At 30.1% G+C, this 14,748-nt stretch overlaps 1 protein-coding gene and 1 pseudogene across 1 annotated transcript; both read left to right on the top strand.

Moving 5' to 3' along the window:
• The first annotated feature begins 3,980 nt into the window (after positions 1-3,980).
• Positions 3,981-8,336, top strand: LOC8263245 (annotated as a pseudogene).
• Positions 8,337-10,053: 1,717 nt separating this feature from the next.
• On the top strand, positions 10,054-13,951 carry LOC8263248 (12-oxophytodienoate reductase 2). Its single transcript, XM_048371387.1, has 5 exons — positions 10,054-10,259; positions 10,605-10,745; positions 10,866-10,996; positions 12,252-12,428; positions 13,141-13,951. The coding sequence occupies exons 1-5, from the start codon at positions 10,144-10,146 to the stop codon at positions 13,731-13,733; spliced, it is 1,158 nt and encodes a 385-aa protein (XP_048227344.1). The 5' UTR covers positions 10,054-10,143; the 3' UTR covers positions 13,734-13,951.
• Positions 13,952-14,748: the final 797 nt, after the last annotated feature.

Here is a 14,748-nt window from a genome sequence, read left to right as displayed (position 1 = left end):
TTAAGATATATATGAAAAAAATGCTAAGTTTTCTCATGAGTTTCTTTGTGGCAAAATTTTATAAAGCCATGTAATATTATTTTCTAATGAGAAAATGACATATGTCATATTTATAAAACTATTAACTTATAAATATTTATAAAAGAATTAATGTGATCTTAAATAATGCTAATAATGAATATATCATTTTTTTATTTAAATATAAGATTATTATATTCTTAAAATGATTATAATAAGTATAATAATTAGTAAAGCTACTCCAAATTAATAATAAATCTTATTATCTTTCTAATAAAATATATATATATAAGGAAAATTAATAAAATAGTAAAACAATAAGAATTTACATTTGGATCATAAAAATAGTTAAAAGAAATTTGTGGCATATTGAAAATTTTATTAGTCCAATATAATAAATAAAAAAATTAATCTATATATATGTGCTAGCAAAAAAATAAAAAAAAAATAAACAGCAAAAGTTCTAACAATCTTATTTATTAAAAATAAATATTATATAAATATATGAAAATTTATTAGTGCAATAAAATAGATAAGGAGTTAAAATTGATAAGTATATATATTTCTTATATTTATTTATCTTAGCATATAAAAATAGAAAAATTTCATAAAAATATATTGTGATTTTTATAAAAGACTAATATATATATAAATAAAAGTATCATAAAATAAGATTTTTGCAAAGTGCTAGTAGTTATATATGAAAGAAAAAGAACAATAATTACTAGTATTTATATTAAGAGTTATTATGGAATAATATTTGGTGGAGATAATGATACTTATAGTCTTATCTGTTAGATAGATTTATATTTGTATACCTATATTTAGAAAGGCTTATCTCAGTGGAATCTTCTTTATATATATTTCTACAACTCTAGTTCTAGAATAAGGAGGAGAGGTTTCTCCTATTTGATTTCTGCTACATCTCCTATATGCATATGTCCATCATTCTTGTCTCTACAATTCTCTACAATTTTTTATAAACACTTTAGTTTTAGTTTTTATTATTTTTTTAAGATCTAAGAAGCTTTTCAAAAAGAGGAGAGTGAGACCAATCATCTTCCTACTTGAAGAATTCTAGATTTCAAGGGAGCGTTTATTTTCTTATTTTATGTCTTTCTATTTAATACTATGATAATTGGGTTAAATATGTTAGGCTAGTTTTTCTAGGCGTTTAGTTTAGTATTTTTACTTATGTATGGACTTTGTTATTTATTTATTTAATGAGTGATTTCTTTACCTTCATATCTTTATTAGTTTTAACTATTATTGTTGGTTTATCATCATATCAATTTAATAATAGTAATTATTATGAAAATATTTAGGTTGAATGTATTAGAGATACCATCTTTGCTTCGATCTATGTTAGTAGAAGAAACTTTAGTTGCATAATTAGCTTGGGTAATTAAAGAAAAAAGCACATTACTATCTCATTCATTAGATCTAGACATAAGGTAAAAAAATAGTTAGAGTAAATATTGTCTTTAGCATATAGTTTTAAATCATAAGCATTTGCATTTGTATTTGCACTGTATATTTACTTTATAATTTATACTTTCTCAAAATACTAGTTTAGAGTGTTCATATTTACTTTTATTTTTTTGTGTTGATAATTAGTCTTTATAATAAGCGGTCTTATAGTCTCTTGAGATATCAATCTAGAGGTGTTTTACCATTGTTACTATAAGAACGGTTCGTGCATTCGCGAATACTAACTTAGACACATCAAATGCTTTGGCGGTATTAAATCTTTCAACTTAATATTTAATTGGTACTAATATTTATTTATTTTTCTTTTTTTGTACTAATTTTTTATTTTCTATTTTAATTTAGGGTGCTTAACGCTTTTTCGATCTTAATGTCAACTCGCTAATAACCTTTCATACTAAGCATGTGAAGCCCTTTTTTTTTTTTTTAAATTATGCATTTGAAAGTAAGCTCCATATGTTTAGTAGGATAAATTATTAGTAAGCTGACATTGCTAATTCAACGAATCAATTAAGAATATTTTATTTTCAATACCGCATTAACAAAAATAGACCGTTGAAACAGAAATAAAATACTGGTATTAAAAAGAATAAATTTAAAATATTAGTACCAATTTAATATTAAGTCCAAAGATTTGATATCAGTAGACCAATTTACCGTTCTAAGTTGTGCAGAGTCTAACAGTGAGAGAAGATGAAACAAGTGAGAAGTACGAAGAAACTTGTAAAACTTCAACTTTCAAATGTTAAAAGAGTCAGATAAAGTTGACTTGTGCTCTGCCATTCTTAATATGCCTCTCTCTGTGATGGGATGAAACCATGAGGTCCTTCGAACAGATGCACTGATATCATCTCCACCAACCCTTAGGAGGCTCAGTTTGGTTGGGAGGCCTGAGAAAATCCCAGAATGGTTTCATACTCTTCATAACCTTACAGAATTGCATCTGCGTTGGTAATTTGAATTCTAAGTAGAAGTCTGCCACTTTAGAAACTATGTGATTCTTTGCTGTTGCAGTAGCCTATAACATACCTTCAATGTTTTGATTATGAAGAAAATAAGTAGCAGTAGAAGATAAGTAGGTCATTTTATTTCTTTTTCTTATTATATCAAATTTTATTACATTTTGTTTTATCTTTTTTCCTTATTTCAAATAATCTCTGAAGAATAAGAAGCAACAGCAAAGATTAATTTCTTGATTTAAGCAAATCAAACTCAGAAAAGCTTTCTTGGTAAACTTTTGGACAAGTTGATGAAATACTTTTTTCCTTTTAAGCTGATAAAAATATTAATTAATTTCTTTGCTCCTTAAAAATGGAATTACTCCTGCATTATATTTTTTGTGTTTTCATAATCAAATAAAAAATATATAGAAATAGAGAAAAGAGAGATAGGGCATGCGTCATTTTATTACTAGATACTATTTCATCAGCTCTATTATTTATGGAAATATTAACCCTCTTATTTATCTGAATTTAATTGAATTTTTTAAGAAACATTTATAGTTTAATTAAGAGAAAACATTTATAGTTTAATTTGAATTTTTTAAGAAACATTTATGGAAATAATTATATTTTATTATCAGTAAGGAATTAATAGGTATGGTTTTTTTCTTTTATTTTTTTATTCTATTTTTACATGTTAATTTTTAATCAGATTATCACTAGAGTAAATTCTAGAGTACTGTAGTTATAGTGATTCTTCAATACCTTTATATATTTATAGAAAAAAATTTATAAAATTTTATATTAGTTTATATAAAAAGCTTTTTTTTATGAGAAATTTATATAAAGATATTTTATTATGTAATTTATATAAAACTTACATATTAAAATATCTTATATAAATTTAATTCAATTTATAATTTTTAATCAATAATTACATAAAGATATTAAAAAGTTATTATAAGTGCGGCATTCTAGAATTCACCGATTATTAGATATCATTAATATGAAAATTTCAATTTTAGTTACTTTTCTAATTAGCTTGGCATGAGAAGAAATTGTCTAATGTACCTTTTTAAAGTAATTATAATTGCACTGGCGATATAATTAATCAATACATAAGTATTTACATAATAAGTTATTATATCTATTACTATTGTTGTTTATTATTTAAACATGGTAATTTATATAATTACGTTAAGTCTCTTGGCAAGTAGGATTAATGAATAACAATGAAATTGGCAAAAATGGAAGAATTTTTGTAAGAATGACGCATAGTACCTGAACCAGCCTCATCTAACTCTAACAAAGCTCTGCTATGAATATTCTCAAAGAAAAATACATAAGCAAAGTGCCAAAATTGGTGTATGGGATGCCATTGGGTTCGTCTTCTTGATGTATATTCTCAATTTGATGTATCATTAAGAATAAATAAGAGAAGCTTGATGGCTACTGCTCACCTACTGTCCTACCCAACTTTGAGTTGTTTTTTCTTGAGCATCTTTGGTCTGAATTCAAAATTGTGATTTTTGTGGTCAAATGTATCTACTGCTTACCTACTGTGTACGAACTGAAAGTTGTTCTCTTTTGTCTAATGCAGGCCGGCAAGTTGTTTTTATCTGCTGATAAGCTTCTCCTGTAAACATGCAACAACCGGAAGAGTGAACGACCATGGAAGATGACAAGTAGAGTGAGAAAAGCATGGCAGCAGTTCCAACAGATTTCTTGGCTGCCAATATAGCTTCTTTAATCGAAAATGAAGCAACCTTGTTAGGAAGAGCTCGTGACGAAATAGAAGAAATCCAGCGTGAGTTATTGATCATGAGATCCTTTCTAGAGGATACAGATAGGAAAAGGTCTCAAACAGAAGGAGAGAAAACATGGGTAGCTAGGGTAGGAGACTTGGTCTATGATGTTGAAGACATCATTGATGAGTTCGTGTATCTCACAAACAAGCGACATTGTAGGAAAAGATTCACAAAAATTTTGTACAGAGCCATTGGCTTCCCCCAATATCTTTGGGAAAGGCATCAAGTTGTGCAGGCTGCAAAAGATCAAAAGTCTGGTCAAGTCCATACCTGAAAGAAATCAACGGTAATGGTGTTGATCATACAGAAGCCTCAAGTTGTAGCGAGAATTATAGAGCGGTGATCCATGTAGAATCACCATTGTTTCTTAGTGATGATGAACTTGTGGGAATGGAAGATGAAAGGGAACTACTAGTTGGTTGGTTGACAAATGGAGAACAGCAGCGGGAAACTATTTCAGTTGTGGGAATGGGGGGGCTCTGGAAAAACAACTCTAGTTGCTAAGGCCTATGACTCCCAAACTGTAAAGCTTTACTTTGACTGATGTGCTTGGATCACAGTCTCCCAAACTTATGTCCTCGAGGAATTATTCAGAAGCTTGATTATGCAGTGGAAACAATTCCCTTGGAGCTGAGCAGCATGAACTACAGACAGCTGGTACTTATGCTTCTCAACTACCTCGACTCCAAGAGGTACAGTACCAATGCTGATTTTTTAAATTTAAATACTCTACTGTCTCTGAGATTTGTTAAATTAAACTTCTGACTTTGTCTATTTTTAACAACTAGTATTTCTCACTACGCACGTAAATTATTGTTATTATAAAAATTATAATATAGATTATATTTGATAAATTAATATATAATATAATATTTATTAAAAATATTTAACTATTTTATGAATATTTTTCTTTATTATATAGTAGGAATTCATATTATATACTTTACAGATTTAATGAATAATTAGATTTTAAATAATTTTATATGAAATCATTAAACATTTAAATTTTACAGTATTCTTATATTGTGATATAATATTCTTATAGAATTTGGAAGGTAAATGAAATTTTAATAAGATTATATGATTCAATTAGATTATTTGCTAATTAATTTTATTAGGATTAAAAAATTAAATTAATTACATATAGAATTAGAAAAATTAATAATTACTGATATTTTAGTCCGTTAAAAAATTCTTACATTAATACTTTTAATATATTATAGATATATAGATTATAGATATATAGATTATAGATAGATTAATTATAATATCCATTTTATTTACTAGCTTTGCCTGCTAGATCTTTTTATTAGGCAATTCTCATTTTTATTTAAAAACTAAATATGCACTTGAAAAGAATAATCACTATCGGATTTCAAAATAGCATAATTTAATTAAAAAATTTCACCAAATTAGAAACATCTACTAGCATATTTACTAGAGCTAACTCTATTTAGTTACATTTGCTTGTTTTGACACTATATTTTGACTATGCTATTCGAAAAGAACCTTCTTTTGCAAATTGTCAATAACTTAGAAAAGTTAATTCTTATTTAAAACTTAAATTTGTATTACCCCTAAAAATGTATAATAATTTCTTACATTTATTATTATTATTATTATTATTATTATTATTATTATTATTATTATTGTTGTTGTTGTTGTTGTTGTTGTTATTGTTATTATTCCCTGAAGTATTGTCAAATGCATAAGTCGGTCAAACTATAAAGCAGATTGGAAAATCAGTCCAAATAGAAAATGAAGAATCAATTATGCCATAAATTTGAGATTGAATTTCAACAGGTATATAATCGTTGTGGATGATGTTTGGAGTCTAAATCTTTGGAATGAAATTAAAGTTTCACTTTCAAATGGCCAACCTGGTAGTCGAATCATGCTCACAACTAGGGATGAACATATAGCTTCTAAAGTTGGAAATATTATCCATCATATTTTTCCACTTGGAGAAGAAAAAGCGTGGTCCCTATTTTGCATGAAAGCCTTCTCAAGGAATAGTAACATCTTCCCCTTAGAGCTGGAAGATTTAGCCAAGGAGATTGTGGCAAAATGCCAAGGACTACCACTAGCAATCGTGTCATTGGGTGGTCTACTATCGGCCAAAAGCTCAGAATTAGAATGGAAGATGGTTGGAAATAGCATTAGTTGGGAGTTGCACAACAATCCAAGGCTTGAAGCAGTAAAAACCATCTTATTACTGAGTTACAACAATTTGCCATATAGACTCAAGCGATGTTTTTTGTATTGTTGTTTATTCCCTGAGGATTATGAAATTAGACGGAATAGACTCATCAGGTTATGGGTGGCAGAGGGGTTCATAGAACAGGTGATATGGATTACACCGGAAAGAGGTTGCTCAAGAATACCTCTTAGAACTCATCCGCCGAAGTATGCTTCAAGCTATAGGTAGGAGCATATTTGGACTCCCAATAGCATGCAAGATGCATGATCTGCTATGGAAAATTGCTTTTTCGATATCAGAAGAAGAGAAATTTTGTACTGTATATGATGAACAAAGAGTAGAAGCAAGGGAAGAAGGCATAACGCATCGTCTGTCATTTCAAGTAAGTGCTAAAGAAATTAATCTTTACAAGGGTATGTCACAGCTTCGCTCTTTCTTTTTGTTTGTTACTGATGCACTCAATCCATTTTCCTTGGATAAATTGACATCTGGCTTTAAGCTTTTGAGGGTGTTGGATCTAGAAGATGCTGCCATTGAAAACTTACCTAATGACATAGTCACTTTGTTTAATTTAAGATACTTGAGCTTGAAAGGAACATTAGTCAAGTAGCTGCCAAAATCAATTGGAAGATTACAAAACCTTGAAACATTAAATATTGAACAAACTAACATTGGGGCTTTTCCAAAAGAGATTGTGAAGTTGTAGTACTTGCGGCATCTTTTAGCTGGCATTTATCATTAGAAAAGATTTCCTGATTTCGACTAGATATCTGGTGTTCAAGTGCACTCAAATATAAGTTCTTTGAAGAACCTGCAAGTTTTAGGTTGTGTAGAATCCAACAGAGAGATTATGGAACAAGTGAGAGGTATGACCCAACTTGTGAAACTTGAATTTACAAATGTTAAAGAGTCAGATGAAGTGGACTTGTGCTCTGTCATTCAAACATGCCTCTCCTTCGCAGCTTACATGTGATGGGGAGAAAGCATGAGGTCCTTCGAATGGATGCATTGAAATTTTTTCTATCAAGCCTTGGTAGACTCAGATTATTTTGGAAGTTACAGAAAATCCCAGAATGGGTCGACACTCTTCCGAAACTCCGAGAATTATGGTTGGGTTGGTCTAGTCTAGAAAAGAACCCAGCCTCAAATCTTGCAGCATTTTGTAATTTGAGGATCCTTTGTCTTATAAAAGCTTATAATGGGAAAAGTATGGATTTTCTTGAAGGCTTTGGCAAGCTTGAAAATTTATTCTTGTGCAATTCTTCTGAACTTGAGACTATTACTACAATTGAGGGAGTAATGCCAAGTCTTTAAAAACTAGATCTTGGCTATTATGGTAAGTTGAGGAGGATTTCTTGGAGTATCAAATATCTTATCAACCTTCAAGAATTGGTTTTAAGGAATGTTCCAAGGCACGTAACTGACTGCATTCGTGCGCCTTTAGGTATACATCGTGCAAGTGTCCAACACATCCCCAAGATTAGAAATTTTTACTCCACATCTTCAGGGTGGTTGAAGGAAAGCTTGTCCTAATTATTTAGCAAAAAGGGTAATTGCTTCGACTTTTCATCTCGTTCTTTTTCAATGTAGACCAAAACTCAGTGCCCGCTCGCCAGTTGATCACTTAATTGATTATACTCTTGTGAACTTGAATTGGTAGATGACTATTGCAGACAGTAATTAAAGAAGAAGAAAAAGAAGGGCATAATTTCTAGATTTGCTCTATCTAAATTCTTAATATTTAATCTTCATAATCTATTTGACATCTGGATTATGGACTAATGTTGACTCGTACCTTGCTTGGTGTCGAAAAAGCTCACACAATTTGAGCATTTCTTTTCAATATTTGTTAATACTTCATAATTTTTGTAAAATATTTGCTTAATCCTCAAATAATTTTAACATTTTGTAGTTTTTGTACAATATTGAACCCTTAAATTCTTTGTATTTATAATTCATACTTAAAATTTCTATCATAAACACTTGAATTGATGTTTACATATAATTTTCTTGTGTTTACTTATGTAGATGTGCATGATACTCGTCCATTCTGTCTAAGAAAACTAAATTTTTTTCTTTTCTTTTTTTTAAAGAAAAAACATTCAATAAACTTGTTCTTTCAACCTAAGTGGGATTTTTCAATCACATAACTCCTCCAGGCAATTTTATTGAGTCTCCCTTGCCTTGATCTTATGACTAATAATCTCACAATTTTCATCTCTTTGATGGATTGAGCTAAGATAATTATATTATGTAGCCAATGTCACTCCATCTAAACTCACACTATTATTTTCTTTACTTTTGCCATTGCTAACCTTATAATGTACACACACACACACACACACACACATATATATATATATATTAGTTCTCTTAGTTTGAGACCCTTATATTCTAGTTTACTCCTTCATCAATTCTAACTTCTTATTAACTCTTACTTAGTATATCAGACATAATATCATTTGTAAATATCACACACCAACAATATTCTATTGTATATGTTTTGTTAAGTCATCCATGAGACCCTTAATGCAACCTAATCGAGAAGTAGTGCCAACTTTAATTGTGCAACCACCGGCAGCAGCCTTATCACATGTCTTTTAATACTTGAATATATCTATTAAATACAACTTACGGTGTAAATTCACCATACCCATATTGCTTAAAAATCTATCGAGAGCTTTTTTTCAGATGGATAAACACTATATACAAAAATAATAAAGTTAAAAAAATTGAAAAGGTTAAATATTTTATAAAAATTACAATGAGGTTTGGAAGTAAATGAATTGCCACAATCAACATGTGTGCTATGTATATGAATCCATGTAAAGCATTTTTAGTTGTGCTTTTTATTTTAGAGAGAATAATTTTTATAATAAAATAAAAAAATTTATTTAAATCTAATAGACTCTTTATATTTTATTTTTATACGTTATATTTATTTTTAAAAGGATTAATAATCTTAATTATTTTTATTTTTATCAATAAAAAAATAGAAATTACAAATATATGGAGAGTCAAACTCATTCTCTACTTTATATTTACAGAATTACAAGTGTATTAGAGTCTTATTTTAAAAGATGACTCTATCATATATAAAAAATGATTTAGAAATGCTCCAAATGTTTAATAGTAGTTGAATTTACAAACCTAAGGTGTCTAATAGGTTGTGGAAGTTTATGGTACATATCAGCAAATCAGAAAAGTTAAGGTACCAAAATATGCATTTGGCCAAAATCACAAGAAGATGAAAGCATACGTCATCGCATACGTCAGTGAAAAGAGCGAGAACCTTTCTATTAATGGCGGGATTTTGACTATTCTTGTTCACTCACGAAGGCTCCGTCTTTTATTTTTGTTTTTGTTTGGAATTTGCATCTTGACATTCATAAAATTTATTATACTTTGTACAGAACGAAAGTGAATTTAATATTTTATATAATTAAAATTATTATTAATTAACCTAAATTATAATAAAAAAAATTTATATTAATTTATAGATACATTTTATAAAATTAAAATACTACTTTTAATTTTATAATTTTTATTTTATTTTCTCTGTATCGTATCTTTTTCTGAAAGAAATGAATTCTTTTAAATACCCACTTAGCTGCACGGTTTAAATTCAATTTACTTTCTATCAATTTCACTGTTATGTTTTTATTGTTTTGGTAGCAAAAGATAGGAAATGAATTTGGACACTAAAGAAGAACAACATTCATACAACACTGCCATGTCTGCTCAACCTCCCACTATTCCTCTTCTTACCCCTTACGAGTTGGGCACCTTCAATCTTTCGCATAGGTAATTATGCAAACAACCCACATTTTCTTTTTTTCTTTATAGTTTGTTTGACATAGAGATTGATATGTTTTTGGGTTTGTTTGATGATATGGTCCTGTTGGCATATTGATCTCTATTGGGTGTTACGTTTTCTATGATTTTATAGTTGGATTGTTTGGTAAGTTGTATTAGTTGCTTGAGGTTTATAATCTTTGATCAAGCTGACCTGGGGGATAATGGATTGATAGGGATCTAATGATATGTTTTTCTCTTAAATCTTCTGATGGTTACAAGGGCAGAGTTATAATTTTTTGCTAGTCATTTTGGTTTAAGATATTGATTTATGGTTTAATATTTATTTTTCAGAGTTGTTTTGGCACCATTAACTAGGCAGAGATCATACAACAGTGTCCCTCAGCCACATGCTATTTTGTATTACTCTCAGAGAACCACCAAAGGAGGTCTTCTTATATGTGAAGCCACTGGAGTTTCTGATACTGCTCAAGGGTAAAATTTTATCTTGGCTAGTTCATTTGAAAGGGATTATCACAAATTTCAGTTTCTTTCTTATTCTGGAATTGTTGAATTATGATAATAGCACTTTTGGCTTCTCTCCTTTTGTTTTAGGTATCCTGATACTCCTGGCATTTGGACCAAAGAACAAGTTGAGGCATGGAAACCCATAGTAGATGCTGTCCACGCCAAAGATGGTATCTTCTTTTGTCAAATTTGGCATGTTGGGCGAGTTTCAAATGCTGGTATGTTATTGACCACAATTTGGCATGTTCATGTCCCCAGCTATTGGTTAAATAGCACGCTGCTGCTGTTACTTTGCATGAACTTGATATTAAAATGCTTCTATTATGTCTCTGGCCTGAATTAATAGGTGCACGTTATTTTTCTGTAGCAGCTATGGTTTAACCATTTTTATACTTACTTTAAGTGACTCTGATAGCTTTACACAAGGAAGTTGAGTTAACAACCAATTGGAATTAGTTCGATTTGTACATTGCACATAGGGTAATGAGTATGATGCCAAGACGAAACCAAAAGGACAGAAAGGAAAATTGAATTAGTTTTTCTGCAGCTAATTTTGATGAGTTGACATTAATCACTTTGCTTTAAGTTTTATTGTATACTATGAAAAGAACCGTTGGTTTGCTCAAAGAGTTGAATGACTGTCATAGGGTGAAACATCTGTTTAGATGCTTTATATGGTCAAAAGCTTGTGTTATGATTTATTGAGTGATTTAATCTTGCAGTGAGGAAGTATAGTTTGTGTAGAGTGGCATCACTGTTTCTATAATACCGTAATTAATTAACTGAACCATCTTTAATTTTGTCCTGAAGTTTTTGAGTTGGCTACAACTGTGTATATTTGTCCTGAATACTGTCTTCAAGCTTATTACCTTTTATGATAAATCACATACCTTGCTTGTGCTGCCTATTTAGGGAGAACACAGGAACAAATGAACAACATTTGCTAATGGATTTCTATAATTTTGTTTCTATGTTAGCTGAATAAATGAGTTGTTGATATCAAAATTTTTAAGTGCTAGCATGTGGATTTCGAGTGAGCGACAGCATGAACTAAGAAAATTCTCTCACCTCACGAGATTGTTGGTGATCCTTCCAACCTTCACGAAGCAGACTTATTTTCGTTAACTCTGATAGTTTATCCAATTCGACTCAATATGTTTTTGATTCCAAGGGATCATCGGCACAATTTCTCTGAGCGACATAAAGGCCGTCCTTGGTTTCTAATATAGGAAATTTTTTTTCTTTTCTGAATCTTCCTTTAATGAGGTTGCTTTTCTTATTTTTCTGGAAGGAGTTTCTGTTCTAATATGTCTATGAGGTTCATTTCCTTTTTTTCTCTTTTAACTATTTCTAGCTATAATCAATTATTCTTTTCAAATTCATGCACTTCAATTGCTCTAATTGTTATGAAGTGTTTTACTGGCATGTAACTTTTTCTTTTTGCCTTTTTCACATCTATTGTTGACTGTACAGGTTTTCAGCCAAATGGGCAGGCTCCAATATCCTGTACAGACAAGCCTTTGACTCCTCAGATTCGAGGTAATGGCATTGATCTTGCTCAGTTCACACCTCCTAGGCGACTAAGAACGGATGAAATTCCTCAAATTGTGAATGATTTTAGAATTGCCGCAAGGAATGCCATGGAAGCTGGTAAGTAGTCTTTCTTTATAAAGCAAAGCAATGGGGTAGAAAAGTCATTTTGTGGTTTTCGATAAGCTAGCTTTCTCTCTAATAGATATGAAATAAAAAATTGCACTGTGAACTTCTGCAAAATTATTTTTACGAGAAAGAGAACTAAGACTAAGGCAAATCATCTTCAGTAAGAAACATGAAAGTTTAGTTTCTCTTGCATCTTGCAAGCAAAGAAAATGAAAGCCATCAATAGGGTAATGGCTTGGTATGAAGGCTTTCGTCAGTACTTTATGTTTCTTATGAAAAGTTGTCAGGTTAGTAACATCAATTATCACTGAATTAATCATCTGATGTTATTGTAGTTGCAAAACTTCAACTTGTTAACATCTGTTCCTAAAGGGTAATTGTCTTTTAATTTGGTGATTCTAGTCAAGTTTTAGCAACTCTAGCTAAATTCCGACAAAAGGCCTAATTAAAAATCTGATGAAAGAAGCTGAGTGGATTAGATGTTAATTGTTTTCTGGTCTACATTTTAATTTTTATGTCCTGTCATATTTTCTCTATCTTGTTTTTAACTCCTTGGGACCAACTTTATCCAATAAGATTCACCAAACTGGCATAAATAGTCAGCCTGTTTCTGTCATGCTGTATCATTCAGAATTGTAAATGCCTTCTCAATTTTATATTCTTACTTATTTATTGTTCTTTTCTTTTTTATTTGGCTCTATAGGTTTTGATGGAGTTGAGATCCATGGAGCTCATGGCTACTTAATTGACCAGTTTATGAAAGATCAGGTGAATGACCGAACAGATCAATATGGTGGATCTCTAGAGAACCGTTGTCGCTTCGCTTTAGAAGTTGTTGAAGCTGTGGTCAAAGAAATAGGAGCCGATAAAGTTGGAATTAGATTATCTCCATATGCAAACTATATGGAATCAGGAGATTCAAATCCTGAAGCCTTGGGACTTTACATGGTTGAATCCTTGAACAAATATGGCATACTTTACTGCCACATGGTTGAGCCAAGAATGAAAACAGTTGGGGAAAAATCTGAATGTCCACAGAGTCTTTTGCCTATGAGAAAGGCTTTTAAGGGTACATTTATTGCTGCTGGGGGTTATGACATGGAAGATGGAAACAAAGCTGTGGCGGAAAACCGCGCAGATCTCATTGCTTTCGGTCGCCTTTTCCTGGCTAATCCAGATTTACCAAGGAGATTTGAGCTTAATGCACCTCTAAACAAGTACAACAGAGAAACATTTTACATTTCTGATCCTGTGATTGGTTATACTGATTATCCATTCCTGGAAGCCAGTACTTGAGTTTCTGGCTGGATTCTATCAAATTAATTCTTTTCAGATAGCTGATAAGAAAATCTTTACTAAAGCAAAGATGGATGCCTTTATTAGTTTATACCTCAGCTGTATCAATAAATGGTTATTTTCTTTTTCTGATGTAACAAAAAATAACAATGTTAGTGTAGGTAGAACAACTTGTTCAATGTGAGTTCACATATATAAGCATTACAACATTCTCCTCATTCCATTCACACATGTATTGGTTGAATGCCAAAAGGGCATTTTTAGCCCTTTTGAAATTGTTTTTGTAGAATTTATTTTTATTTCTTTAGTTTTAAAAATGCATTTCAAAGATAAATAAAATAAAATAAAATAAAAATTAACAAAGCTATTTATTAAACAAGAAATTCTAAACAAGCTATTATAACAACCAATAGAAATCTCAAATAAATTATTATACATAGAAAGTTGAATTTTTAAGATTATTCTAAGCAATTCAAGTCATTTTGTGACAAAAAATAAAAAGGGCTAAAGTTTAGAGACTAAATTGAAGATTAAAAGGAAAGCCAACCGAGTTAAATTTTAATATTGCATAATAATCACTGGAATAATTATAGAAAAATGTAGTGCGTGGTTTCACTATTTGATGATTTTTAGTATGTAACTTTTTTAAGATAAAAAGATGTGCATGGCTAAAAATTGTGCTAAAAGAAAAGTATTTCGCTATTAAGAAGTATCGATCGGTAAGAATCTAGCCATTTTCCCTCCTATCAATAATCATTATTATATTTTTTGGATTTGATAATATGAATTTAAAGCTTAACAACTCAAAAACTTCATTATTTTACTGTTAAATTGATCTAATCGGATCAATGACTTCATAAATTATGACTTTTAACAGTCAAATAATGAAATTAAGAGTTATTATCTAAATGTAAACTCTAAACTCATGTTATCAAATACATACAATATGATAATAATAGTTGATCAAAATAAAAGTGGTAGGGTCTTTACAAATCAAGACATTTTAACTGTGAGA

The sequence above is a fragment of the Ricinus communis genome, chromosome 2 (genome assembly GCF_019578655.1).
Source record: "Ricinus communis isolate WT05 ecotype wild-type chromosome 2, ASM1957865v1, whole genome shotgun sequence".
NCBI classification, from domain to species: Eukaryota; Viridiplantae; Streptophyta; class Magnoliopsida; order Malpighiales; family Euphorbiaceae; genus Ricinus; species Ricinus communis.
Note: the sequence above shows the minus strand (reverse complement) of the source record. Positions and strands in the feature narration are given on the sequence as shown.